General features: G+C 50.6%; 2 protein-coding genes across 8 annotated transcripts in view; both read right to left on the bottom strand.

Annotated features, from left to right (window-relative positions):
- The window catches only part of Xylb (xylulokinase), a 32,717-nt gene extending 22,421 nt beyond the window's left edge, over window positions 1-10,296 (bottom strand). For 3 of the 6 annotated variants that reach the window (XM_087562510.1, XM_087562511.1, XM_087562513.1), the window contains exons 1-3: window positions 10,147-10,296; window positions 8,761-8,843; window positions 2,896-2,976 (exon numbers count right to left, since the gene is read on the bottom strand). In XM_087562510.1, the coding sequence (XP_087418636.1) occupies window positions 2,896-2,952 (57 nt within the window). In that variant the 5' untranslated portion in view covers window positions 2,953-2,976; window positions 8,761-8,843; window positions 10,147-10,296. 6 annotated transcript variants of the gene reach the window in all.
- Window positions 10,297-17,677: 7,381 nt separating this feature from the next.
- Window positions 17,678-26,539, bottom strand: Acaa1a (acetyl-CoA acyltransferase 1A). Of its 2 annotated transcripts, NM_012489.3 has the most exon segments (12): window positions 17,678-18,017; window positions 18,336-18,481; window positions 18,567-18,622; window positions 18,898-19,077; window positions 19,227-19,417; window positions 20,663-20,743; window positions 21,647-21,745; window positions 23,470-23,512; window positions 23,749-23,828; window positions 25,045-25,102; window positions 25,980-26,073; window positions 26,213-26,539. In NM_012489.3, coding segments are annotated over 12 exon segments (1,305 nt in total). In that variant the 5' UTR covers window positions 26,414-26,539; the 3' UTR covers window positions 17,678-17,941.
- Window positions 26,540-27,369: the final 830 nt, after the last annotated feature.

Below are 27,369 nucleotides of genomic sequence, written 5' to 3'. Positions count from 1 at the left end.
TGTCTTCAGATACACCAGAAGAGGGCATCAGATCTCTTTATAGATGGTTGTGAGCCACCATGTGGTTGCTGGGAATTGAACTCATGACCTCTGCAAGAGCAGTCAGTGCTCTTAACTATTGAGCCATCTCTCCAGCCCTCGGCTTTCACTTTTATAAAAGAAGAAGTAACTCCACTTTGTCACTCAGAACTTGCAGGAAGGGTTCTTGTATCATTGGACCGTGTTTTGGCGTCTTTTGTCAAACTGTACCAATAGTCAACATCGCCAACCTATATCATCTGGAGCTGATGCGTGACACCTCTTCACTTCACAAACATCTTGGGCACCGAGAGCATGCCAGGCCTCAGAGAAAAAGGTTATTTCTGCCCCTGATATCCAGGACCACGAGCTTGAGGGAGGGAAAGACACAAAAGTGCCATTACAAACCCTGCAGAGGCTGGGGGATGGCCTGGTTACAAAAGTGCTTGTCTTACACGCATGAGGACCTGAGTTCAGACCCTCAGAACCCACATTAAAAAAAATAATCTGGCAGCGAATACCTCAGTGTTTGAGGGCACTGGCTGCTCTCTCAGGGGCCTGGATTCAACTCCCAGCAACCACATAGTGGCTCCCAACCACTATTTGGACGTAACTGCTGTTCCTGGGAATCTGATAACCTCTTCTGGCCTCTGCAGGCACGTGTGTGGTGCACAGACACACATAAAGACCTAACATTCATGCATTGAAAATAAATAATAAAGTAAACTTCAAAAAAAACCTAGAGGGCTGGAAAGATAGCTCAGTGGCCAAGAGATCTGGCTGCTCTTCCAAAAGACTGGATTCAACTTCCAGTATTCCCGTGGAGGCTCCCAACCATCTGACATACATGCAGACAAAAATACCTATACACAGAAAATAATTTTTTAAAGATTGCTCTTCCAGAGGTCCTGAGTTCAAATCCCAGCAAACCCATGGTGGCTCAAAACCATCTGTAGTGGGATCTTGGCGCCCTCTTCTGGCGTACAGGCATATATGTAGGCAGAACACTATAAAATCTTTAAAAATAGAAAAAGAAACCCAAGATTGTCAGCTGACCACACATATGTGCAGACATGTATATATGCACCCTCACACAGAGGGCCTCACCAGTGGATGTACAGACTGACACATGGACGTGGCATTCCAGGCTGAGAGTATAAACTGGATCCTGAGCTGGGTACCTGCTGCCAAGCCTCATAACCCGAGTGTCCATGTGGAGAAAGGACAGAAGCATCTTCTAGAAGCTGTCCTGAGACCTCCACACATGGGTGGCATAATATCACAAAGACATGCATATGCTAATTTTTTTTCTTTTTTTTTTTTCTTTTTTTTTTTTTTTGGCTCTTTTTTTCGGAGCTGGGGACCGAACCCAGGGCCTTGCGCTTCCTAGGTAAGCGCTCTACCACTGAGCTAAATCCCCAGCCCGCTAACTTTTTTTTAAAGAGTAGTTAAGGGCTGGAGAGATGGCTCAGCGGTGAAGAGCACTGACTGCTCTTCCAGAGGTCCTCAGTTCAATTCCCAGCAACCACACGGTGGCTCACAACCATCTGTAATGGGATCCAATGCCCTTTTCTGCTGTATCTCAAGACAGCTACAGTGTACTTATATATAATAAATAAATAAATCTTTAAAAAGAAGGTAGTTAAACCTTAAGAAAGTTTACTACGTTCCAGGCACTGTTCTCGGTGTTTAACTGTTACAGTGACCCTATGCCAGGTAGGGAACCTGGATACGCCTCCCCTGGTTGACAGTGCCACCACCAGCTTAGAATCACCACCGGGACCAGAGACCTCGAGGAGCTCAGCGCCTGGAGCACACTCCAGCTCACTTGACAACAGGAGGCAGCTTCCAACTGAAACTAGTCTCAGGGCTTGAGAAACGGCTCAGCAGTTAAGGGGGTTTGCTGATTCGGCAGAGAACCTAAGCTCTGTTCCCAACACCGGCGGGGGTGGGGGGGAGGTTGGGGCTAAGACTCACAATTGCCTGCAACCCTGCCTCCAGGAGAACCAATGGCCTCTTCTGGCCTCCAAGGTTGCCTGCACTTCCGTGCACAAACCCACAAACACCACACACACACACACACACACACACACACACAAACAACACACACACACACACACAAACAACACACACACACACAAACAACACACACACACAAACAACACACACACACAAACACACACACACAACACACACACAAACAACACACACACACACACACACACAAACAACACACACACACAAAACTGCTCTCATTGTTATGATGACCTCTTATTGTTTTCCTTCAAGGAACTGCAAAGAAACTTTAGTCCCACTGAACAGTCACAACAAACACACATCTCATGCTTGCCGCATCCCTTTACGGCACCTGTGCGTACTTCCCCCGCCATCTGCCCTGCTTTACTATGTCTCTGTTGAGTCCTGAGGACTCAATATTGGGCCTCATGCATGTTAGGAAAGTGCTCTAACACTTTCTCTAGCCCTCTCTTAATTTATGTTGAGACAGGGTCTCACCTTGCCAAGGCTAGCCTCAAACTCACCAGGTATCCCAGGAAGGCCAGAATGTCACCTTTTTATATGCTTTATCATAGAAGCACCTCAGGTTCATTTGCAAGGAGGCCAACCATAGAAAGAGCTGAAGGGAATGTCACTACCAAAGAAATGTGTACGCAAGTTCAAAGCCAGCCTTTTCTACAGAGCAAGTTCCAGGACAGCCAGGGCTATACAGAGAAACCCTGCCTCAAAGAAAAAAAAAAAAAAACTTAAAAAAAAGAGAGAGGAAATTCCATACCCCACAGGGAACCATCAGTTCAGAACCACCCTCTGCTGAGATAGCTAAGTTCCCAGGACCCATGGAGCTGCTATTTATTGACAAACCTGGCCTGCCCCAGATAAGGCTAGAACTTGAGAGAAGTCAAAGCCGGAAGCCTTCATCTTCTCCAGGATCAGGTCCAGAGCCTGAGAAGAACAGAATCCACCGTGACTCAACAGAAACACTGAGTTCTCCAACCACAGGCTTGAGCATAGAAAGGCCAAGGGCTCTGCCCACAGGAGGGTGCTCAACACAGGATCTGTAAGTGTCAGGACAGCTGTGTGGGGATAGCTGATTAAACAGGCAGGCACCAGTCAAAGCGAAGGGTCAACTTGGGCTGGAGAAATGGCTCAATGGTTAAGAGCACTGACTGCATCTTCCAGAGGTCCTGAGTTCAAATCCCAGCAACCACATGGTGGCTCACAGCCATCTGTAGTGGGATCTGATGCCCTCTTCTGGTGTCTGAAGACAGTGACAGTGTACTCATAAAAAACATATTTTTTAAAAGGCACACACACAAAAAGGGTCACTTTGACCAATCACACAACTTCTTCTGTCTGTTTTAAACATGTATTTTTTGTGGATGGGTGTGTATGTGTCTGTGTGCGTGTACGCCCCAAGAGTGTGGGTGTCTGAGGAGGCCAGGAACAGTCACAGACCCCTGTAGCTGGAGTCACAGATGTTCGTGAACAATCTGACATGGGCGATAGGAACTAAATTCAGGCAGGCCCTCGGGAAGAGCGGCAGCAAGTGCTCTTAACCACTGAGTATCTCTCCAGCCCAGGTTTGGTTTTTCTGAGAAGTCTCATTGTAGTTCAGGGTAGCCAAAACTCACTATGTAGCTAGATGAGGGGGTCCCTGAAGGTATCCAGGCAGGGAAGCCGGGAGGAGGGGAATCGAACCAGGCAGAGAGACAAGAATGGAAACCCAGTGCAGATAGTCATCCTGGATCCGATTTCAGGGAGTCTAATAATCAGGTGGTCTATTCCTAAAGTATTTAAGCCCTGTATAATTTAGGGGAAAGTTTCCTGATGTAACACAATCTACACAGTCTCTGGTGCACAAGGAAGCCTAATTACATTGAAACTCAACTTGGGAACCTGTCATTTCTTCCAAGAAGGCGGGTTCTAGATATGCGCTGCCTGTACTCAGCCATACAGACAGCAGAGAGGTCCTTTGGGCTATTGGCCACCTCCAGTCCTACTTAAAGGAGCTTGATATGGCCTGGGCCAATGGAAATGCAGATCACCAGTCTCTTAATCCCTCCAATCTCAGCCTTCTCAGGGAAGAACAGGTTTTTCATCTTTCCCACTGGGAAGACAACCCCCCAGTGCCTAACATTCCTGGTTTCTCCGGAGACCCGTGGGTAGGTGGGTGCAAGGACCTTCGAGACCCGCTCCAGCTAAGGATGACCTTGATTGAATTCCTGACCTTTTCCGCCTCCACCTCTGAAGCGCTGGGATCCCGGGTGTGCACCGCGGTGCCTACTCTGGCTAAAACAGTGTTACAGACATGAAATCATACACCGTAAATCCTCTCAGAATCACCTGTACTTGGCACCTCCTAGGCTCTAGGGAAGAAGCAAAGCAAACATTTCAAACCGACTGCTTCCCTTTCACATGCATTTCTACTTCACCGTCTGAAGGATCTGACCCTAGTGCAGAGGGGAGCCGGTACCCCATCGGAACTCTGACACAGGAGCCTGAGGGAGGAGTGAGTGGAACCAGTGGCTGTGCTGTCAAGTCCCTACTGAATCTTTTTATTTATTATTGAATTTGGCCCATGGCCAGATGGACCGGGATGCGGCTTTATTGGTAGGGGGCTTGCCTACCATACCTTGAGCCATGAATTCCACCCCCAAACCACATGAAAACAAGCTCTCCCTTATTAGGGATTTAGAGAAGGGAGGGTCAGAAGTTCAAGGTCACCCTCAGCTACTCAGTATTGGAGGTCAACCTGGAAGACACTAGTACATCTCTCTCTTTATGTATATTTCACGGCAGATGGACAGACAAATATAAACATTTCACGGCAGGAATCTGAGACTCATGGCAGCTTGTGTCTCCTGAGGACAGAGAAGTCGCTCCAGCTTATGTCTAACCCTGAGATCCCCACTCCATGCTGAGATCACCCCAGGCCCCGACAATGCTTCTTGTCAAACCTTAGACAGGAGGGCGGAGACTGGCAAAGTTAGAAACAAGTTCAGCACCAGAGGGTGCCTCAGCTTAGGGACCACCCTGGCTCTACAGGTAACCCTGGATCTCCACCCACCCACCCTGACACAGTCCTTAACTTCATCTCTGGGACCTCTCAACAACGACCCTTGCCTCTGACCTTGTCTCTGCACCTTGGGTCTGGCTCTGTCCTCTGAGGTGTATTTCAGTCAACGTGTCTGGTTAGAATCCATCTTTAACTCCACTCTCCCAGAGTCTGACCCTTGATCAGGTAGATAGAACAGAACTCACAGTAGTCTAATTTTTAAACAGAAAATAACATAGGAGATGGATAAATGGGTATGGGAGGGTGGAGGAAGGCTTTTGGCAGACACACTAAGCGCTGCCTTTGCCTGGCTTCCAAGTTGAAGGACTTTGGTGACATCAGCATGAGGCACGCTCAGACATGTCGCGTTTGTCTGTGTTAGATGGGTCCTTTTATGGGTCACCAGATCTGGCCCCAGGAGGGTCAGGGTGGGTGGTCCTAAGCAGGCAGGTCTAGTTTGGAGCTGATTTTAGCCTGTCTAATTAATTTTAAGACAACATCCTGAGTGACCATGCTTTGGGGACAATATGAAGACACTAAAACCCTCAGGCCATGCTAGTACTGATGGCAGGGTCCAGGAAAGCCTGGTTCTGTGTCTATTTAAAGGTGGCCTAGGGGCTGGAGAGGGTTAAGATCACTGACTACTCCTCCAAAAGTCCTGAGTTCAATTCCCAGAAACCACATGATGGCTCACAACCACCTGTAACGTGATCCGATGTCCTCTTCTGGTGTGTCTGAAGACGGCGACAGTGTACTCACATATAAAATAATAAACCTTTAAAGGTGGCACAGACTAGGGACACAGCTTGTAGAGTGTTTAGGCAGCTTGCAGGAAGCTCCAGGACCACATACACTGGGCGTGAAGCTACATACTTAATCCTAACACTTAGGAGGTAAAGATAGGATCAGAGTTCAAGGTTTTTCTTGGCCACATAATGAGTTCTACACCACCCTGGGCTATGAGACCTCATCCTTCAAACATAAACAGCCAGCCAGGTGTGGTGATGCACACCTTTAATCCCAGTGCTACGGAGGCACTGGAGGCTACTTATGGTAGGCAGATCTGAGTTTAAGACCAGCCTGGTCAGAGCGAGTTCCAGAACAGTCAGGGTTGCACAGAGAAACCCTGTTTCAAAAGAACAAAGTAAATGAATACATAAGCAAACCATAAACTCTGGCTTATTCTGACCCCAGACTTATACAGTCTCAATGGATGCCTCCAAGAACTGCCACTGTGGGACCTGCAGTGCCACAGGCTGCATACAGGAGAGGGGAGGGAGCCTCCCTATGCTTACCTGGACCCACATCAGGACCGGAGAGGTGACCGTCAGCCTGTCCTTGTGTACATGGACACCGCCCTGAGTTCTGCAGGGAGAACAGGTATGTGGGACGGAGCCCTGGACAGGCCGATCTCTGAGGAACTGCCACATGGTGGGTGGCAGAGGCCTCCACACCAAGGAAAATATCCCTTGTGTGCCAAGCAGAAACTATGTACTGAGCACAAGAAGCCATAAGGAAAAGACGGAGGAGTCTTTTCACACAGAACTGGACAGCTCATTTTTTTTTCTCAGTTTTCATTTCATTTATATGGGTGTTTTGCCTTACATGTATGTGCGTGTACCACATGTGTGCCTAGTACCCTGAGAGGTCCAAACAGGCCATATGATCCCCTGAGACTAGAGCCATAGATGGTTGTGAGCCACCATGTGAGTGACTGTTGGGAACTGAACCCAGGTCCTCTGGAAGAGTAGTCAGTGCTCTTAACTGGAATCTCTTTAGCCCTGGGGAAGTCTTTTCTAGAAGGCACCATGTCAGAAGAGAAAGCCTTGCCCAGAAGGCAGGGCTGGACGTCAGGAATGAAAACTGGTTGCTTTCTCTTTCCTCCTGGTAGCTCAGGCTGGCACGGAACTTGCTCCTGATTGCTAAGCTTGTAGGTGTGTACCTGAAGAGCAGGGGACTTTGTATAAGAGAAGCCGAGGCTGTCACTCTGTGATTTAGTAGGTACAAAGCCCTTTTTGATCCCCAGGACAAAAAGAAAGATGAATAAAAAAAATTTAAGGGGCTGGGGATTTAGCTCAGTGGTAGAGCGCTTACCTAGGAAGCGCAAGGCCCTGGGTTCGGTCCCCAGCTCCGAAAAAAAGAACCAAAAAAAATTAAAAGGAGCAGTCAAGTGTGACGGCACTCTTCCATCATCCTGGCACTCTGGAGGCTGAAGCAGGAGGATTACAAACTGGGGGAGCCAGCCTAGAAAAAGTGAGCCTTCTCAAAAACAAATAAATCAAAAAACAAAACAAAACCAAAACAACAACAACAACAATAACAAAAACCACAAACATCCCAGACGTGGCAGCAGCAACCTCTGAAGGGACAAACAAGGATTAGAAATTTAAAGCGCTTGCCTAGCAAGCACAAGGCCCTGGGTTCGGTCCCCAGCTCCGAAAAAAAAGAAAAAAAAAAATTTAAGGTTGGGGCTGGAGAGATGGCTCAGTGGTTAAGAGCACCCGACTACTCTTCCAGAGGTCCTGAGTTCAATTCCCAGCAACCACATGGTGGCTCACAACCATCTGTAAAGAAATCTGATGCCCTCTTCTGGTGTATCTGAAGACAGCTACAGTGTACTTATATATAATAAATGAATAAATGTTTAAAAAAAATTTAAGGTTGTCTTCAACTACACAGTGAGAGCCATGAGACCCTGTTTCAAAAAGGGGTGAGAAGGGGCTGGGGATTTAGCTCAGTGGTAGAGCGCTTACCTAGGAAGCGCAAGGCCCTGGGTTCGGTCCCCAGCTCCGGAAAAAAAAAAAAAAAAAAAAAAGAACCAAAAAGGGGTGAGAAGATACGCTCAGGTGCACATACGTGCGCACATGCCTAGTGCCAAAAGTACTCTAAGGAAAAGAAGGCCAACAGTAGATGTGACCAATGGACTCTGGCCAGAAAGAAGTTCGATTTCGAGCTGACGTGAACATTTCTTTATAACTTCTCCAGTCTGTAGCACCTTTTCTCTTTGAGACAGGATTTCTCTGTGTAGCCCCGGCTGTCCTGGAACTCACTCTGCAGACCAGGCTGGCCTTGAATCCAGAGATCCACCTGCCTCTGCCTGGAGTGCCAGGATTAAAGGCGGGCGCCACCACAGCCCCGCTATGTGGTGCTCTTCCATTAGTAACAGAAGGGAGCCAAGAACCATCCTGTGCCTGGTACAAAACGAAAATCTGAGTGAACGGATGAGCTCAACTGGGAAGGAATAGGGAAGAAATCACTCCGAGTGTGCAAAGAAAAGGTTCTCAGGGGCCGCAGAGATATACGTACGGCTCAGGGGTTAAGAGCACTGGCTGCTCTTCCAGAGGAACTAGGTTCAATTCCCACCACTCTATGGTGGCTCACAACTGTCTGTGATTCCAGTTACAGGGGATCTGATGTCCTCTGCTGGCCTCTTTGGACACCAGGCAGGAATGTGGTGCACAGACATACTTGCAAGCAAACACAACAACAACAACAACAACAATGATGGCGATAATAATAATAATAATAATAATAATTAATAATAATAGATGCTCAGAGGTCTATGCAGACTCTCTTGCAGCTGGGTTAGGTCAGACCAGTAAGCTGATAAATGCAAATGCTTTAGGGAGGATCTCAAACCACCCGCCCGCCCACGCCCACCAGCTACACACCCAAATTCCGGAAGGTCTCTGTCAAAATGCACACTGTCCTCATAGAAGACGTTCAGCTCTGCATCAACAGCAACGACTTTGACCTGGAAGACATTTATGAGAACGGTGTGTAGGATTTTCTCAGCCTCTACCCCGGCCCAAGGGGTTTCTAAGTCAGGTAAGGTTCAGCATTGACACAAAGGTTATTGGGCATCATCGTAACCGTAGCAAAATGTTTCAGGGGGCACGTGCTCAAAATAAATAAATAAATAGGGCTGGAGAGATGGCTCAGCGGTTAAGAGCACTGACTGCTCTTCCAGAGGTCCTGAGTTCAATTCCCAGCAACCACATGGTGGCTCACAACTATCTGTAATGAGATCTGATGCCCTCTTCTGGTGTCTGAAGACAGCGACAGTGTGCTTCTATATGTTAAATCAATAAATCTTAAATAAATAAAGAAAAGCAGAAAATTAAAAAATGAGAAATCCAGATGAAACTCCCACTGTCTTCAAGAATATGCTCCTCAAACAGGGGAGGCCATGACATCTGCACCCTACAAGGAGGCTTGTCTCCAGGGGTTGTCCCCAGAGCAGTGACTACCATCAAGCCAGATAAGACATCCTAAGGAAACTCTTCCATTCCAAGCTCAGGGAAGAGGGAGTAACAGGTCTAGTAGGGCAAGGTGACATCCCTATGGGATGTTCCCCACAGGGACCCGAAGGCTCTGGCTCTCTTCATCCGTCTGAGAAGGTCTCACAGCTACTATGTTTATTCCTCGAGGACGCATGCTCGGACGTCCCATGCCTACTTGGAAGGCAAATTGTTAATGCACTCAGCTCTCTGCTGGGAACTCCAACCTCTGACCAGCAGTCCTGGTATGGCAGACCCTGGCACACTAATGCCAGTCAAGAGGGGGGTGGGGAGGTTGCGGACAGGCAAAGTCCATTTGCACACTATGCCCATTTCACTTTTAAAAAATAAAAGTGTGTGGTGTGGTGGCATCCTCCTTTAAACCCAGCACTCAGGAGGCTACGGATAGTGGATCACTGTGAGTTCAAGGCCAGTCTGGTCTGCACAGTGAATCCAGGCCAGCGGAAGCTACATAGTAAAGTTCTGCCTCAAAATATAAAATAATAAAGTAAAGTAAAGGCGCTCAGTTGTAATCCGGATCTAGGTTATGCATGCGCGCACACGTCTGCCAGCCTGTGGGCTCTGCCGTTTTCGCCGAGTGTCTCGTATTCCAGTCATCTGCAACCGGGACTCGCGTGGACCTCTCCAGGCACTTTCGCCCGGCTACGTGTTCGTGCTCTTGTTCTCGGGGTTCTGCAGGAAGGCACCGGAGGTTTCCGGGAGGACGCGTCTCGCTGGCAGGCATCGCTAGGCTCCCACTCCGCGCCCCCCGCGTACCTGCTGCGTGCTGAAGTCCCAGCCCAGGCAACAGCGGCGGCCCGCCCGCTCCGCCATGGTCTTGGGGGTTCCCACCGTCCGTCTGTGCGTCCGTGCGTCCATGTGTCCCGAGGCGGCGAGACTGTCGCTGCGCTCCGGCGCCCAGACTCCAGGGCCCGCCTCTCGCCACGCCCGGCAGGACTCTGGACTGGAGTCACGAGGTGGGACTGCCCTCTGGCGCCGCCTGCGGGAGGTCGCGAGTGGTACTGGGTCTGGATGGGGCACTTGGTGGTCGCTACCGGTGCAGGTCCCCATCCGGCAGCGAAGTGGCTTCCCTCCAGTTCACCCCACCCACACTCACCACTCACCCCTGCCCCGACCTAAGAAGGCCTGGCTTTCCTTGGAGACACTTGGGAACTCTGGGGCAACTAGTTCTTGCAAGTCCTTCAGGGAGGGTCCTGCCCCCCCCCCCCCCCCCCCGCCTCCCGGAATTCTCAGGCTGGAAGGGAGGGAGGGAGAGAGGGGGGGGAGGGAGAGAGAGGGGGGAGGGAGGGAGGGAGGGAGGAAGGAAGGAAGGAAGGAAGGACGGAAGGAAGGAAGGAAGGAAGGAGCCTGGTCTCAAATAAAATTAAAAAGGGGCTGAAGAAGCCAGTTGTGGTGGTGCATGCCTTTAATCCCAGCACTCAGGAGGCAGAGACTGGTGGATCTCTGTGAATTCAAGGCCAGTCTGGTCTACATAGAGAATTCCAGGCAATCAGAGCTACGGAATTAAGACACTTTGTCTCAAAGTGAAATGTGGGGTGGACTTCTGAAGGTCAAACTGGGCGTGTTGGTGCATGCCTTTAATTCCAGCATGAGGAAGGCTGGGTGGACAGATCTCTATGCGTTTGAGGCCAGCCTGATCTACATAGGAAAGTTCCAGGTCAGCCAAGGCTACACAGTGAGATGACACCACCCTCCCATATATATATGGAAGGAAAAGAAAAATGTAAATGGAGACCGAAGAAATAGCTTTTGTCTGACCTGTGTTCTAGAGTCAACTAGAAAAATAAAATCTTAATTAAATTTGGGATAGTAGCTTACACTCTAATCCAGTATTTGGATAGGTGAGACTGGAGGCCGATGAGTTGAGGCCAGCCTGGGATACATAACAAAAAATACTAATAATATATAAAATAATCTCTCTCCCTTCTCCTTCTATTTTTTCTTTTTGTTTGCTTATTTTGACAGTCTTGACTAGGCTCGAAAATTCCTTCTGCCCAAACAGGCCTCAGGCTTACAATCCTCCCACCAGCCTCCCAGTAGCTGAGATTATAGGCCTGTAACAACAAGTATAGCATGACATGATCTCTTATAAGGTCTCACATGCCCTCAGGGTGGCCTTGAACTTACAGTATAGCTGGGACTGGCCTTGAATTCCTGAACCTCCTACCTCACTTTCCCAAACGTTAAGGCACGATTCCCAGTTTGAAATCATCTGGTATTGTGACCCATGGGTCAGCCGATTGCCTGGGCTGACTCAGGTGGGGTGGCTCTGTTCCCCATGACTCTCATCCTCCACTGAACAGTATGCTCACCCTGCACCTCAGAAAAGGGCTTAGTGGATGGTGTCAGGAAAGCGTGTTGGTGCACAGCATGAAGAATGGGCCCAGGGTGACTTAGGACTTTGCATTCCGGAGGCAGATCTTGGGGAGTTAAAGGCCAGCCTACTCTACATAGAAAGTTCCAGGACAGCCAGGACTACACTGTGAAACCTAGTCTCAAAGCAGCATGTGTGGGTGTGGGTGTGGGTGTGGGGGTGGGGGTGGGATGATGAAATCCAAAGAGGCCACTTCTGGATGGAGAGGGGTTTCCTACCCTTAGTTGGACACAGGGAAAGGAACTCAGGCTGGGTGATGTGGATGACCTAGTAATTTAGCTAGACTGCTTGGGGTCCCTCTTGGGGTGTCTGAGTGGAGATGTTGGGCAGGCCAGTTTGGATGTGTGTCTGGGTTGCAAACAATGACTTGGGAGCTGTCGTCTCCAAGTGGGTGAGTCAGATGTCGGAAAAGAGCTCAGAGTAGGACAGGTGGAGGCTACTCGGAATTGTGAAGAATCCGTGGAACATTAAGGAATCATGACGGGCAGATACTAGATTAAAAGGCCTTCCTGGAAGGCGGGCCTTTAGACAGTTGCGTGGTATCTAGAAGTAGGTTGAAGAGTGGCGAGGTGGGTCCTAAAAATTTTGGAAAGAAAAGAGTCAATGGGGCCAAAAGGACCTTACTGTGCCTCGTTTATGTTGCTAAAACCAAAGCTTAAGGCCTTGTCCTAGTCAGGGTTCTCTAGAGTCACAGAACTCATGGGGTCGTCTCTGTATAGTAAGGGAATTTGTTGATGACTTACGGTCTGTCGTCCAACTCCCCAACAGTGATCAGCAGCATCTGTGAATGGAAGTCCAGAGATCTAGCCTCTCGATCAGGATCAAAGGCGAGCCTTCCAATTCTGGATTGTAGTTCATTCCAGATATAGTCAAGTTGACAACCAGGGATAGCCACGACAGGCCTAAATAAGAGGAGTTTCTCACAGTTCTCGAAGCTGGGAAGGTTAAATAAGGCCATATAGGGCTGATGTCAACCCCTGGCAAGGGCTCTTTCCCAGATGTGCAAATGGTAGCCTCCTCTGTGCACCACATCCATAGAGACATGCTGCCAAGGGGCACAGGGATGAAGAGATTCACTCCAACATCCCCAGGAGCCTGGGGAGTTCCCCCTAACCTCTGAGTTACCTCAACCCGGGCCAACTGAAACTCCTGTCTCTAACACAGAAAAGAATCTCAGGGTCAGCCAATATAAAGCAGAGTCTGGTTTACTTCAGATTTTGTCTTTACACTGATTGATATCGATCGATCAATTGATTTGGTATGTGCATGGTGGCATGTGTACAGATATCAAACGGACAATGAAGAAATAGGGCCTCAAGCTAGAGAGATGGCTCAGTGGTTAAGAGCGCTGACTGTTCTTCCAGAGGTCTTGAGTTCAATTCCCAACAACCACATGGTGGCTCACAACCATCTATAGTCAGGTCTGGTGCCCTCTTCTGCCTGCAGGCGCATACATGCAGGCAGAAAGCTGTATGATGTATATATACATAATAAATAAATAAATGTTTAAAAAAAAGAAATTAAAAAAAAATTTGGGTTGAGAGAGTAACTCATCCACAAAGCACTTGCCTAGCAGGAACAAGGATACAGATCCCCAGTATTGTGACAAAAAAAGCAAAACAAAGAAACCACCAGAAATTAGGGACCAAATTAGATAGGTCAATTGTAATTCAGATCCAATAATTTGTTTCATGTATCTATAGTTTTATAATATGTCTATACGCAGAAGATTTCATCTTGGGGTTCTATTGGAAATTAAGTCTATATTCAGTCTATTGAGACTCAGAAGAAATAAAATTAGTCTTTAGACCAGTGGGAAGCTGTTATGAGGGGAGATAGTATTTTGACCAATCGTTACTAACAGGACAAGCATGTCGTAACTCCTGGTCCCAGTTGGAGGGTGGAGTTGGTCCTGCTTTCTGTTAAATAAGTAGCTTGGTTAAAAGGGCACTGAGGTTTTTAAAAAGCTTAGTTAATGTTTGCAGCTGGGCTCTGATGTGTAAACAAACATCTCTGCAGGGAGGGGAACTTGCCTTTCCCAAAGGGGATGAGCCTGCCAGTGTGTGCTTGAACTCTCTTTAGAAGCAAATTTGGTTTAGGAAAATTAAATGGTAATCATCTTCTGATTTTACTGTGTCCATCCCTTGGGTCTGCCTGCCTCATTCTGTGTACTTTCGAAGCTAGTACATTTACCCACAGGAAGGAAAAGTCTAGAAAGAAAGACATGCCCCCATGTTATCATGAGAATCATTGAGACTCAGAAACTGGTGGTTAAGAAGTGGTGTTTACATTGCCATCTACTTTATATGGTTCATAACTTGTGACTTATGGGCTGAAATGATACAGAAAAGGAGAACAAACAGAAAAATAACATGCTACCACCCCGAGCCATCTCTCCCATCCTACCCACCTCTTTCAGAGATAATGTCTTACTCTTCAGACCATGCCAGCCTAGCATTTTATAGACTTCAAACTCAGTGATCTTCCTGCCTCAGCCTCCCAAGTGCTGGGATTATAATTCAATTAGAACTTCTAAAAGAGTAGAGCGCTTACCTAGGAAGCGCAAGGCCCTGGGTTCGGTCCCCAGCTCCGAAAAAAAGAACCAAAAAAAAAAAAAAAAAGAACTTCTAAAAGAAATATTCATTTGAAAAATTATGTGTATGTGAAGGCAGATACCCCTGGAGTCCACGGGGCTAGAGTGGCAGGCAGGGACGAGCCACCTGCTAGGAGTGAACTCAAATGCTCTGAAGAGACAGATGTGCCCTTAACTACTGAGCCATCTCTCCAGCCCTGATTAGAACTTCTCGACTGTGGGCTGGAGAGATGGCTCAGTGGTTAAGAGCACTGACTGCTCTTCCAGAGGTCCTGAGTTCAATTCCCAGCAACCACATGGTGGCTCACAACCATCTGTAATGGGATCTGATGCCCTCTTCTGGTGTATATGAAGAAAGCAACAGTGTACTCACATACATAAAATAAATAAATCTTAAAAGAAAAAAAAACTTCTCAATCATTCTATGAGACAGAATGTTTTTTCCTTTTATTGAAAATAAGATTTTTCCTTACTATATCCTGATTACAATGTCCCGTTTCTCTCAGTTCCCCCTCACCTCCTCTCACACATGGATCTACCCACTTTCTATCTCCCATTAGAAAACAAACAGACTGCTAATGAATAGTAATAAAGTATAACATAGTGAAAAGTAATCAGATAAAACAAAAACCAACACATCAGAATCGGACAAAACAAACAGAAGAAACAGAGCCTGAGAAAAGGCACAAGAAACAGATACAGATGAGGAGACCTGCGCATTCGCACAACAGGAATCCCACTGTGTGTGTGTGTGTGTGTGTGTGTGTGTGTGTGTGTGTGTGTTGAGTGTGAATGTGTGTGAATGTGTAAGCATGTGTGTGTGAATGTGTGTAAGTGTGTGTGTGAATGTGTGTGAGCATGAGTGGTATGTGAGAGTGTGTGAGCATATGTGTGTAAGCATTGAGTGTGTGTGTGAGCTTGTGTGTGAATGTGTGTGAATGGTGTGTGTGTGTGAGTGTGTGTGTTTCCTTGGTGTCTTCCATAGAATTTCTTGTAGCCCAGGCTTGCCTCAAACTCATATGTACTCAAGAATGACCTTCAGTGAATGAACAAACCCTCCTGCCCCCACTTCACTTTGCAAGTGTTGGGTTTACAGGCGTATACCACTGTGCCTGGCTTAACTCTTTCCTCTTAATAATTAGCCAGGTTGCTAGGCATGGTGGCACATGCCTTTACTTCTAGAATTTGGGATATCTCTAAATGCTAGGCCAGCCTGCTCTACAAAGTAAGATCCAGACTAGCCAGGGTTCTATTACACCACAAAACCATGTCTCGATGATGATGGTGATGATGATGATGATGATGATGGTGGTGGTGGTGGTGGTGGTGATGATGATGATGATGGTGGTGATGGTGGTGGTGGTGATGATGGTGATGGTGGTGATGGTGATGATGATGATGGTGGTGTGGTGATGATAAGTGGTTTCAGGGGGTGGAGGCACAAATCTGTAAGCCCAGCACTTGAGAGAAAAACACAAGAGGATGAGGAACTCAGTGTCAGCTCTGGCCTAATTCCCATCATTTAGCCAAAGTTCCAGTCTCCATTCTGCTGTTCTTAGCCAACTCATGTTCCACAGCCCAGCTCCCCACAGTGGCCAGAGGCACTGTAGAGGGAAAAGCTGCCTTAGGTGTTCCACTTCAGACCCTAGCAAGCCCCTCCTGTCCTCAGGATAGGAGCCATCTCTCCTCGGTCCATGCACAGACCCCAGTCCAGGTCATGCTAAATGAGAAGGGCAATTTCTTTACTCTTATCTCCTCTGGTCCCCAAATTTCTGAGGGCAGAGAAAGCTTGGCTTCTGCCCTGACCTCAAGCCGCACAGAGCATGTGTGTGGGAAGCAAATGCAGTCAGGCTGGGGAGACTGCCCCAAGGAGGGAATTCCTGTACCTTCTGTAGCTGCGAGAGGAAAAGCAAGGGACAGACAACTGCAGATGGAGCAGGCCACCAATAACCTGAGGTGACACCGTGTCCCCCACCTGCTGTCCTCCTAGAACCTCCAGGTACACCAGATTGTGCTGGAGTAGACATGCAGCAGACTGAAAGATGGTGTTATTGACTCGGGGGGATGGGAGGATGTTGCTCCTGGGGTGTGCCAAGCCAACCACTCAGGCAAAATGGAGGCTCCCTTCCCCTGCCAGCGAGGAGGATGGTGCCTGGCTGGGCTCTGTTCCCAGGCCTGCCTTGCCCTGAGAGTGGGGGCTGGAGAGTGGGAAGTCAACCATGCACCCTTAAGATTGAAGATGAAGCCTGTGTCTAGTATACTAAAATGAAACCTACTTGGCTAGATCCAGGGGATGGCCTGATGGGTGGGGACAATGTGAGCCCAAAACAGCTTTGAGGGAGACCCTGCTCCAGGCTAGGCATAGCAGAGCGCCTGGCTTGGGCGACAGGTACTGAAGGACAGACCCAGAGGAATGCCAGAAGCAGAGGTTGAGCAGGCTAACAGGATTCTACGGCCTGGGAGGAGCATAACCTTGGCAACGACAGAGGTTGATTAGAGACTGCCAGGGTGCCAGCAGTCAGAGAGGCTGCCCCATGGTCCGGTTCCTACGGAGGCTAGTGCGGGGCCAGCTGTGGACCCCCATCTTCCAGACTCTGCTTCTTGAACATTCAGCAGCTGTGGTTCAAGAGAGCCACACAAGATGGGTCCACTAACATTTCACCACGGAGGGCAGAGAGGGCTTACGGGGTAGCAGCCTTCCCTGGAGGACATGAAAGCCTCTCTGGGGAAGGGAGAAGAATGTTTTCTTCAGTGGTGTGACCAAACATGAGCTACCCATGTAAGGAAACCCAGACAAATGATAGTTCGTCCAGCTGGACCTGAGCAGAATCAAAGTTGACCTGTTTGTGGCTCTCTATCTGAAGGAAGAGTTTGTACCTCCTTTGGGAAAGATCACATGACAGCTCCATAGAAGGGAGGAGGCAGAGGGGGGACCATGGGAGGCTATCCTCAGCACCTATTCCCAGGAGCAGTGGGCTAGACCGAGTCCAGGTGGTGGAAGGTAAGCTGGGCTGCAGCAGTGGGATGCCTCCTATGCCTGCTGCCTGAGTAGCTTGAAGACATCCAGTCCCCAGCCTCAGCCTTCCACTAAAGAATTCTGCATAGCCCACAGCTGGAGAGCGGGGGGGGGGTGGCTAGGGGCTAGATGACTCCTGGGATGGGGGAGCCTCTTCTAGGGCAATGGTGTCAGCTGAGGTCTTTCATGACAGGTCCCCAGAGCCTGCATACAGCTAGATCTCACCGGAGACACCCTGGTTCTTAATCATTTATACACAGAATCCAGGAGGCGAAAGCTGCCTGCGAAGGATATGACAGCCACCAAAATGAGACAGCACACATTTACTACACCCATCCGTCAGAGGTACAGATGGCTTTGCAACCTGGGTGTCCCATGCTCACTTTAGCATGGCTTGGGGTACTTGACAGGGCAGTTCCACCTCCTGTTCCAACATCGACTACATCTTCTGAATTGAAGTGCTGTGACAAATCCCTCCACTGCTGAGTGTCCCACGAAGATGGCTCCTGTACCATCCCTCTCCAGACACTACTATAGGACTCTCTGGGTAGTGCCTGCAGTCAGGGCCTCAGTTCCCAGGGTATTCAAAGACAGCAGCGGCTCCCATCCCAGTCCCAATGCACATGGACACCACGCCATAAGCCCTGGGGAAAAAGAACCAGTGTTGGCTCGAGTAGCCAAACCCCAACCCATGCTCCCATCAGGCAGGGCTGCAGTCACAAGGGTTCATGGGCAGAGTCCAAGCCAGCACAGCAGATCTGTGGGAACCGAGCCCCGGACAGACACACACCCAGGTGGCATGCATGGTTATGCTGTTTTTGAAGCAAGGCTTCTGGAAGACAGGTCTCACCCCTCCATTCCCAGTTCAGAACCCCTGCGTGTGTGCTCACCTCCCCACGCCCCAGCTATCAGACACCCCAGCTCTAATAACCCCCACAGCACCCCACGAGGAGCAGCCTTACCGTGTGCCTCGGCGCTTCAGCTCATTGAGCAGCGTGACCACCTGCCTTGCTCCGGTGCAGCCCAGGGGGTGGCCCAGGGCTATTGCACCCCCCAGGGGGTTCACCTTCTCTGCAGGAATTCCCAGCTTCTCCACACAGTAGAGGGCCTGGAAGGAGCAAGCGCAGGAGCTAAAGTCTCCATCTGCTCTGAACTGCTGGCTCAGTCAATCCTACCACAACACCCAGGCTCACCTGACTTGCAAAGGCCTCATTGATCTCAAAGATGTCTATGTCATTCACAGTCAGCCCTGTGGGTGAGGCATAGGCCAGAATTGACAACAACCACTGGGCAGGACTTTGGACTCCCCCAGGACTCTATCCCAAGCCTAGATCCCAGGAGTCTGATGTTTGTCTTCTAGGGACAAGAGAGTGAGACCCAGCCAGCTGTAGTGCCAGGAAGGTCTTGGGTGTAGGGTGCTAGCCCGCTCCATCCACAGCACCCAGAAGGTCAAACCCAGCACTCCCCAGTCCCAGATCCAGGTAATGAAGGATCCAAGCACAGGGTGAGAAGGAGCCACCTCACCTGCTTTCTGCAAGGCCGCAGGGATGGCATAGGCAGGTCCGATGCCCATGATGTCAGGAGGGACCCCGACCACTGCATAGGACCTCAGGACGCCAAGGATGGGGAGGCCCAGTTCTTCAGCCTTGGACCTCCGGGCCAGCAGGACGGCGGCTGCTCCATCACTCACCTGACTGGAGTTTCCTGGGGAGGAAGGGTGGGACGAGGAGACGTCAGGCAGGGCCTGAGGAGAGCCAGCCCCCCACCATCACCTTCCCAGGCGGCCTGGTCATCTCCAGGTCTCAGAGTAGAACAAGCCACTGAGATTGGCCCTACTCCTGGCCCACGCTCACCAGCCGTGGTAGAGCCTCCATCCTTGAAGGCAGGCTTCAGCTTGGCCAGGCCCTCCATGGTGGTGCTGGGGCGGACACCCTCATCCTGAGACACGGTGATGGTTTTCCTGTCACCCTTGTCATCGAGGACAGTGGTTGTCACAGGTACGATCTCAGCACGGAAGCAGCCTTTGCTCTGGGCACTTGCTGCCCTGCCAGCACCGTGGGCAGTAAGACATAGGCATGTTTGGGATCCCTTCCTGCCTGTCCCTAGCCTTGGCCAGCTCAGAACATGTACTTCAGGGTTTGAGGTCTGAGAATATACCTGGCCCACGAGGAGCCCTGACTAGAAAGAATTTGTCAGGACCCTACTTTTGGTAGGTACAGGATGCCTGAGGACATTCAGAATCTCTTCTTTGTCTGCTCCATGGCACTCACTAGGTCACCTCAAAGAGGGGGAAGAGGAAGTCTGAAGATGTTGGCCCTCCTTACAATTCTTTTAAAATTAAATATGTGGGGGGGGGGCGCGTGTACATGCACATATACCCCTCATCCTCCAAAGTATGCATATAGAGTTCAGAGCATGCATATAAAGGTCAGAGGTCGGTTTTGGGGAAGCGGTCCTCTCCTTTCACCTTTTAGGGGCAGCGTCTCATTCCTGATGCTACCCTAAGTTCTTCAAATAGCTGGACAAGCTCCTAGCTGCTTCTATCACCTCTGGGAAGCCTGTGCATGTGTCCAACCTATCATGATGCTGGCCACTGTTACCTTCCAGATAGAGACAAGACGTTCGCTGGTGCGGTATAATATAGTTTCTTTTATCCCACACTAGTGCTGGCACTGTCGGGCCACATGGCATCTATGGGATATTTTCATCTCAGTCAGCAAAGCGTCTCACCTGCTAAGCTCCATCCCATATCACACTGCCAATGCTACTCTCTAAGCCCGTCAGCAATCTCTCTACCCATCTCGTTCCCAAGGCGGGTTACTACCATGCTAGGCACATACATCCCAATTCCGTGGCGGCCTAGTGTCTCCAGCCACCACAAACTCTCTTGAACTCAACTAAGTCACCACATGAAAGAACACACCACACAATAACCTCTGATCCAACTGATAAGATATAATTGCCCATCTAGATAAGATATAATTTGTTCACCGAGACATACAAAGCCCTGTATCCATCCCTTAAGAACAGTCATAACGACCTGTAAATGTGCAGAGAGAAATGTTAACATCTGCCTCCAAGTTCTCCTGGCTGCTCTTTCCTCTCTCCGGTCTCCTCCTCCCTAAAACTTTTCTCCTGCTCATCCTTCCTTCTCATCTAACGACAGGCTTCGATCTATCCTGTACCTGCCTTCACCTGCATAAGGACATCAACCTACAGTTTGTTTCTTGGCAAAACTCTACCCGATCCACTCTCCAGCCCCACCCTCAGCCCATCCCTCTGCACTCACTTCTGCTGAGAGGCCAGCGCGAAGGCATCTTGCTTCTGCCGTGAGATGCCAAACCGCTCAGCCACATTCTCCGAGGTTATCCTAGTGCACACACAGGAAAGCAGAGGCCGTGGGTCTGCTGGCCTGAGGGCCAGGGACATGATGAAGGACTAGGCTTGCACCTCTGGGCGTCCACGTCAGAGACAGAGCTTCAGTCCACGCCCCAGGGACTCCTGGCTCATCTTAAATACTGAGCGCCCATGTCCACGGATGCTCAAAGACTCACACCTCAAAGAATGAAGAGCAGCCTGAACGTGGGGCCTACAGAAGGAACTGTTCCCCCCGGGTGAGTCGTCTCTGCCCATAAGACATAGGCAGGAGGATGCTGGGGACACTATCTGGCCCCAGTTTCTCCTGCGGCTTCTAGGCTGCTCTTGGAAACACACAGGATGTGGAGAAAGCCAGGCCAGCCTATGGTTCTCCTATGGTGAGCCTCCCAGAATGCCTTGCCCTTGGACAAACTGAGGAGAGCTCAGAGACACGGCTGCAGAATTATAAAGCACTGGAGAGATGGAACAGACTTCTTACAAGGTATCTCAGAGGCCCGAGCCCTCCCCCGCAATAACAAAAGCCAAGCTCCCCGTGTCTTCAACTATTGAGGCCTCCCAAGGCTTTGAGGACTCCCACTGCCTTCCCTAAGACACAGCACCTCAGGCACAGTAATGTAGAGTGAGGTGCATTTGGACATTTGTAGAGTTGGAGAGGAACGAGTGTGTGTGTGTGTGTGTGTGTGTGTGTGTGTGTGTGTGTGTTGTATAGGGGGGACCTCAGGAAAGCGAGGTCAAGGGCAGCATTGATCTCATACCCAGTTCCCGTCGAGCATGAGACAGTCAGAGGAAGAAGAGGAAGCTGAGTACTGCCAGTCAGAGAAGAGTATGCTGCTGTCTGGTGAAGGACAGGCAGAACGGTGAGTGGATACATACACAGCTTCCCATGAACACTCACCCCATAGGAATCAGGCAGTCTCTGGCTTTGTCACTCTCCAGCAGGCGGGAGGAAATATTCCCAGGGTTCCCTCTGTTAGACAGGGACATGGACTCCACCCTGAGGAGGAGGAAGAAGGGGAGAAGAAGGAATGAGCTCTCAGTTTTCATAGGAAGCCCTAGGGACAGCCATCTGTGTGACAAGTGCTAGGGAATAAAGATCCAGGGAGCCCTTGGGGAGTGAGGTAAGCTCTCTAGGAAGCCTGCCTGAGAAGGGCAGCTGGAGGTTACAAGGTAGCCGAGCCTTCTTTCCCTCAAGCTTAGGACCCGGCACTCTACCAGACACACTCCCAGGGCAGATGCAGGAAACAGGCAGTCCCTAGGCACAGCCTACTGGTACCCCCCTTCCCCCCCAGCACAGGACAAAGGCCCAGAGCTAGGCTAAGCTCTCAGTAATATCAAAGTCAAAGGGAGAAAGGAGAAATCCCTTTAAAACAAACAGGAAGTTAACGTCAATCAGAGAGAGGCCTGACTGAAACAGACAAGCGTCCAGGGCTTGGACAGGGTGTGTGGGTTGGGGGTAAAGCTTCAAGACTACAGCAGACGACCTTAACCGAGAGGTTTTTCCTCTACCTCTAGCAGTAGCCTGAACTCTTTTACAGCATAAGATCCCTTCAAACAGTGTCATCACAAGACACAGACCCCATGGTGCCAGCTGATCCTCACAGAGCTGAAGTATGCGTGTCCCATGAGGACAGTGAGGTCTGAGTGGCAGGAGAATGTCCCCCGTTGTCCAACCAACCTGGACCACAGCTAGGTAGTCTGGCTCCAGAGATAACCCTCGGCTAGGGGATGGTCAGGTCATAACGTGGGCATCCTAAAGATACACCTGCTTTGCTTCCAACACGAGGTTCCTCAAGCTGATTGGGTCTAGAACCCCCTGAGGAACTCATGGAGCCCCAGCCCTTTCCCTTCAGCCACATCCGCTGCCCTCGCTGTGACAAACACAGAGAACAGTAATGGCCAGGCAGGCTGTGACCCTTGGCCACCACGGTCCTCATTTGTGGATTATGGATGTCTTCCCACAGGGACATAGGTCAGGACAACCTGGTGCAGGCAGCCAGGACCTGACCACAGGCCAGCAATGCCTCCTATCAAAAGCTATCCTACGGAACCTGGAGCCGCCAGCTCCGAGGCCTGCCGAGACCTCCCTCAACCATCTTTCCAGCTTCCAACAACCCAAAGCCTAGGTCCTGGCACCCTGGACTGCAGTCTATGTGGTGACGGTAAACTAATACCCAGCAGACCGTCCCTCAGAACGCAGATGTGTGTACCCGAGTGCCAGACCGGAGGCAAGAGAATGGCTGAGGGGTAGAAGTTGTATGATACAAGCTGCCCCTGGCTTTATGATGGCTTCCAACCTAAAAGCCTCTCGTCTCACGAGTTGGGATGGACGGGAATGAGCCCCGAGGCTTTGCTCTGTATGTCTCTGGGTTTAGAGAATCGGAACTGACATTCCTCTCTCTCCAGGCATAGAGAACACAGGAGCGGCATGGGGGTACCCTCAGGGGTAGTACTGTCTCAGCGTGCTTGCCTATAGGTTCCACCCTGGCAGCTCCCCAGGGTACCTTAGAGACCCAATTCCGCTTCCTGCTTGTGCTAAGACTGGCCCATTCCTGAGCAGCCCAGGGCTTGGGCCACTCCTAGACACATTCTGGAAGCCCACCCTATTCAGCTGTCTTCGTGGGCGGGGAGAAGCCTGGAATCACGGCCCCTCCGAACTGAGAGAGAAATTAGTTTGATTATTGTGTTGGTTAATAAGGCCCGGCGGGAAGGCCATCTTACCCACAGGCCATGCCAATGTCGTAAGACCCATTTCTGATGCCACCTGCAACGAAAGCACTCCATAATTATCCTTGGCCGGAGCGGGCCCGCCCTGGAGCAGCACAGCCCGTTCCCTCCCTGTTCTCAGGGGTGCATTCAACGGAGCCTCATGGAAGACCCGGGAGCACCCAAAAAGGCTTGGGGTGTGGCAATGGGTGCCCCTCCACTCTTCCTGCCTAGGGTCCTGAGGAAGGACCAAGGTCAGGGTCCACTCATGGGCACCCAGGAATCACTACTTACCAGCAATGTTGGCCACTGCCTGCAGTCCCGATGAACACTGTCTGTTGACTGCTGACAGAGGCACGGTCTCTGGGATGCCACTGAAACAGAGGGGAGATGGCGGTCAGCCCTGGATGTGCAGCCATCCCTGGGGGAGATGGTGGTTAGTCATCCTTGGATGTGTGGTCAGCCCCGGACTCGACCCTGTGTCATGGAAAGCAGGACCCACGAGTCTTTAGGGTCCCATTATGGCCCACAGCAGTGTACAGACCAGGAGGTAACAGCTGGCCTTGCTCCCACTAGGGTAGATAGATGCAGAGGGGTCAACTACTAGGCAAACCCTGTCGCTACAGCCACTTGCAACTGAGGAGATGGTTGGAAGCCTTGCCCATGAGACCTAGCTCTTAGGCTGGTGGCTAGTCTCTTTGTGGGCAAAGATGTCTACCTTTCCTTTGTCAAAACTTCTGAAGGAGAGGAAGAGTGCCTGTGGGTGGACCAAACGAGCTCCCCCTGCCTGAGCTTAGAAGCTCAAGGTAGCAGGGCATGTGTTTGCAGACCCTCCATTGCAAGTGTCTGTAGCGACAGGGAGGCACATAGTGACTTGGTGGACAAGAAGGTCACTCATCTGATGCTTGAGAGCTTCCGAGGTGTCTGGGCAGGGACTGGCCAGAGCTAGGTGAGCAGGGAGAGAGCTCTCTATTGGGACAGAATAGGCAGAGCGAGTGTATAGGGAGAGGGTGGCCAGTACAGCAGAGAAGGGAAAGTCAAAATGAAGAAGCAGGTGAGAGATGAACAGGAAAGTTACAAGAGGGACAGGGAGGCTAAGTCTGACCCTTTCCGTGTCTCTAGACAAAAGGTTTTCCCCGGTTTGGACTCTGGCTACTGCTGCTCTTAATCCTGCAAATGAGCTACTGCTTCCCTACCTGGAAGGGCCAAGATGTCCAGGAGCCCTGGCTTCCCCCACCCCAGCTACCGTCAAGCTTCTGATAACTGACTGAGCCCAGGGTTCTCAGGCAGCTCAAGTAGCAAATGAAGTAAAGATCCTGATCAAGTGGTCACGTGATTATTTATCTGACATATGAGGTCAGAGTCCATGCTTCCAAGGGTAAACAAAAGTTCGGCCCTGGGAAGCATCTGGTCACCTTGGCTCTGGTCCCAAAGCCCTGGGTATCCTGCTTCTGGGTTGGTTAACCCAGTAGGAGCACTGTTGGGTCCAAGGATTCTGGCTGACTTGCTATCTACTGTCCAACCTGATAACCTGTCACCTACGGACTGGTTCATGGTGGTAGAATCCCCCACCAGAGGTAGAAGGGTTACCTCAGAAATTGGGCAATGCGCGCCATGACTGCTCCGGCTCCTGGCTCAAGTACGTTACCTGTAGATAGAAACCTTATTCAGGACCAAGTAGTGTTCTGCACACTGAGGTTCAGCTGTGAGTTCCAGAGAGGAAACATTCCAGATCTTTCTAACGGATCACTTTAGGATTTTCCCAGGCTCGTGTGAAGCTATAGAAGTCTGGAGTCTGGAAAATGGGGAGCCAGCTACCCAACAGCCAGTCATCTACCAGCCCAGTGCTGAAGGGGCCAAGGTATGCTCTTCTAAATCACGGTTGGGGTGGGGAGTGGGGCTGCTTGCTCGGTAGTAGGAGAGACACTAGGGTAAGAGACACAGTGCACAGCCTGAACGCTGTGAGAAGACGGGCTGTGGGTGAAAGAGGTCAGATCCTGCAACTGTTCACCTCCCCAAGTATCCTCCTCCAAACCCTGCGATGGTGCAGGCACGAGGAGCAGGCTGGCACCTGGGGACAAAACCATGTCCTATACTCTGTTGTAACTCAAGGATAGCGCAGGGTGGGGTGAACCCATCTGCACCCGTACCCGGGTCAGGATGTTCATGTAGGTAGAGAACTGCGTTTTCTCACCTCCTGGAAGTCTCCAGGAACTTCTGGGCTTTAGATCAATGGTTCTCAACTATCTTAGTGCTGTGACCCTTTTAATACAGTTCCTCATGCTGTGGTGACCCCCAACCACAAAATTATTTTTCATTGCTACTTCAGAACTGTAATTCTGCTACTGTTATGAACCATAATGTAGATGTCTGTGTTTCCCAATGATCTTAGGCGAACCCTGTAAAAGGGCCCTTTGACCATCCCACTGAAATCGGTGGAATCCGTAGTCTTGCTCAGTGAAACCCAGGTTCTGGTAAGAAAGAGAGGCTGGGTGGGGTGGTGCAGGACCCTCAGGGGAGCTCACCCACAGAGATGTCTCCCAAACACTCAGGCTTTAGCTTCACGTCCTGGAGAACCGCGGTCAACACGGCCGACAGAAGCTCGTCGGGGGTGGTGTCCTGCAGGGCGAGGCGCAGCAGCGGTGAGCCCAACTCCTTCATCCCCACCCGGCGTCTCTGCGCTCACCGGACCCCCGAGGGCAGGATCCCACCCACTCTGGCCGCCTTCTGCTCCTCTCGCCCGCCCGAGGGGCCTCACCTTGAAGCCGCCGCGGCCCGCGCGGCCGATGGGGGTGCGCCGTCCGTGCACCACCACCACGTCGGAGGCCGAAGCCTGCGGGAAGGTAGCGGAGCAGGGCGCGGCTTGCAGCGCGGAGCTCGACTCGGGTCGGCCGGCCAGGTGGCCCAGCACTACCTGCAGCCGATGCATCGCGGAGGTGCGTCCCACCGACTCGCTCATGCTCTGCCTTGCTTAACAAACCAAAATGATGGCAGGCGCAGGCGCAGGCCAGCCCTCTACCTCACGAGGCCTGAAAGTGGATCAGAGCTCGGGTAGGATAATGCTGAGAGTGGTGCGATGGGGTCTTTAGAGGGCCCGCCCACTCTTAGACACAACCAATTAGATTAAGGGGTGTCTGCTTGAGGGCCGCCCACCCACTCACCCCTTGCCCCAGAGCCCCGCCCAAGACCCGTCCTAAGACTCTTTCCACGCAAAGCCCCGCCCGCCAATCTTACGGAAGCCAATCATAAGGCGTACTCTTAATCCTCCCCTAGAAAGGCAGACTGGAAACTAGTGTTTGCACAACCTTTGGTAGACTCACGGAAAGGAGGCGCCCCAAACTTCTGGTTTCCTAAGAGGAACTCAGTCTCGAGGGAGTCCCTCCTTCTGAGGTCACCGCGCAGCGGCGTGGAAGGCGGAGCTCGACTCAGGGCTTCTCCCTTTGCTGGAAGAGCCAGGGAAGACACTTGTTTCTCCTCAAAATTTGCTGTGCTCGGCCCCGGGTCTCAAAACCCAGAACCGAGGACCTAGATAATGTTGAGGTACTTAGTTCAGCCCCAACCCTATTGGGCTGTCACAGAAGCTCTCTCAGAAAACAAATTAATTTTGGGTGTCCGGCTGGTGTGAAGGTGCTGAATGGCAGGCAGGTTCTAACTGTGGCACTGCCCCACATGTCTTAAGCCTGTTCTACGTTCGTTTGGGATAACGCCATTAATGCCCACTTTCCCCAAGGAATTCTACTAAGCCCGGGGGAGGAGAAGGGGGAGATCTAGTACTGGTGATTGACACCTAAGTAAATTAACCGAGCGAAATAACGAAAACACTCTTCCTTGGTCTAAGCCCAACGTTAAAGAGTAAAGTGATAGGTCCGTGTGCTTTTTGCAGACCCTCGGAAGGTAGTGTTGTCTGTCTAAGAT

This window comes from Rattus norvegicus, chromosome 8 (genome assembly GCF_021556685.1).
Source record: "Rattus norvegicus strain SHRSP/BbbUtx chromosome 8, alternate assembly SHRSP_T2T, whole genome shotgun sequence".
Classification (NCBI taxonomy): Eukaryota; Metazoa; Chordata; class Mammalia; order Rodentia; family Muridae; genus Rattus; species Rattus norvegicus.
This window is presented reverse-complemented; position numbering and strand designations above follow the sequence as displayed.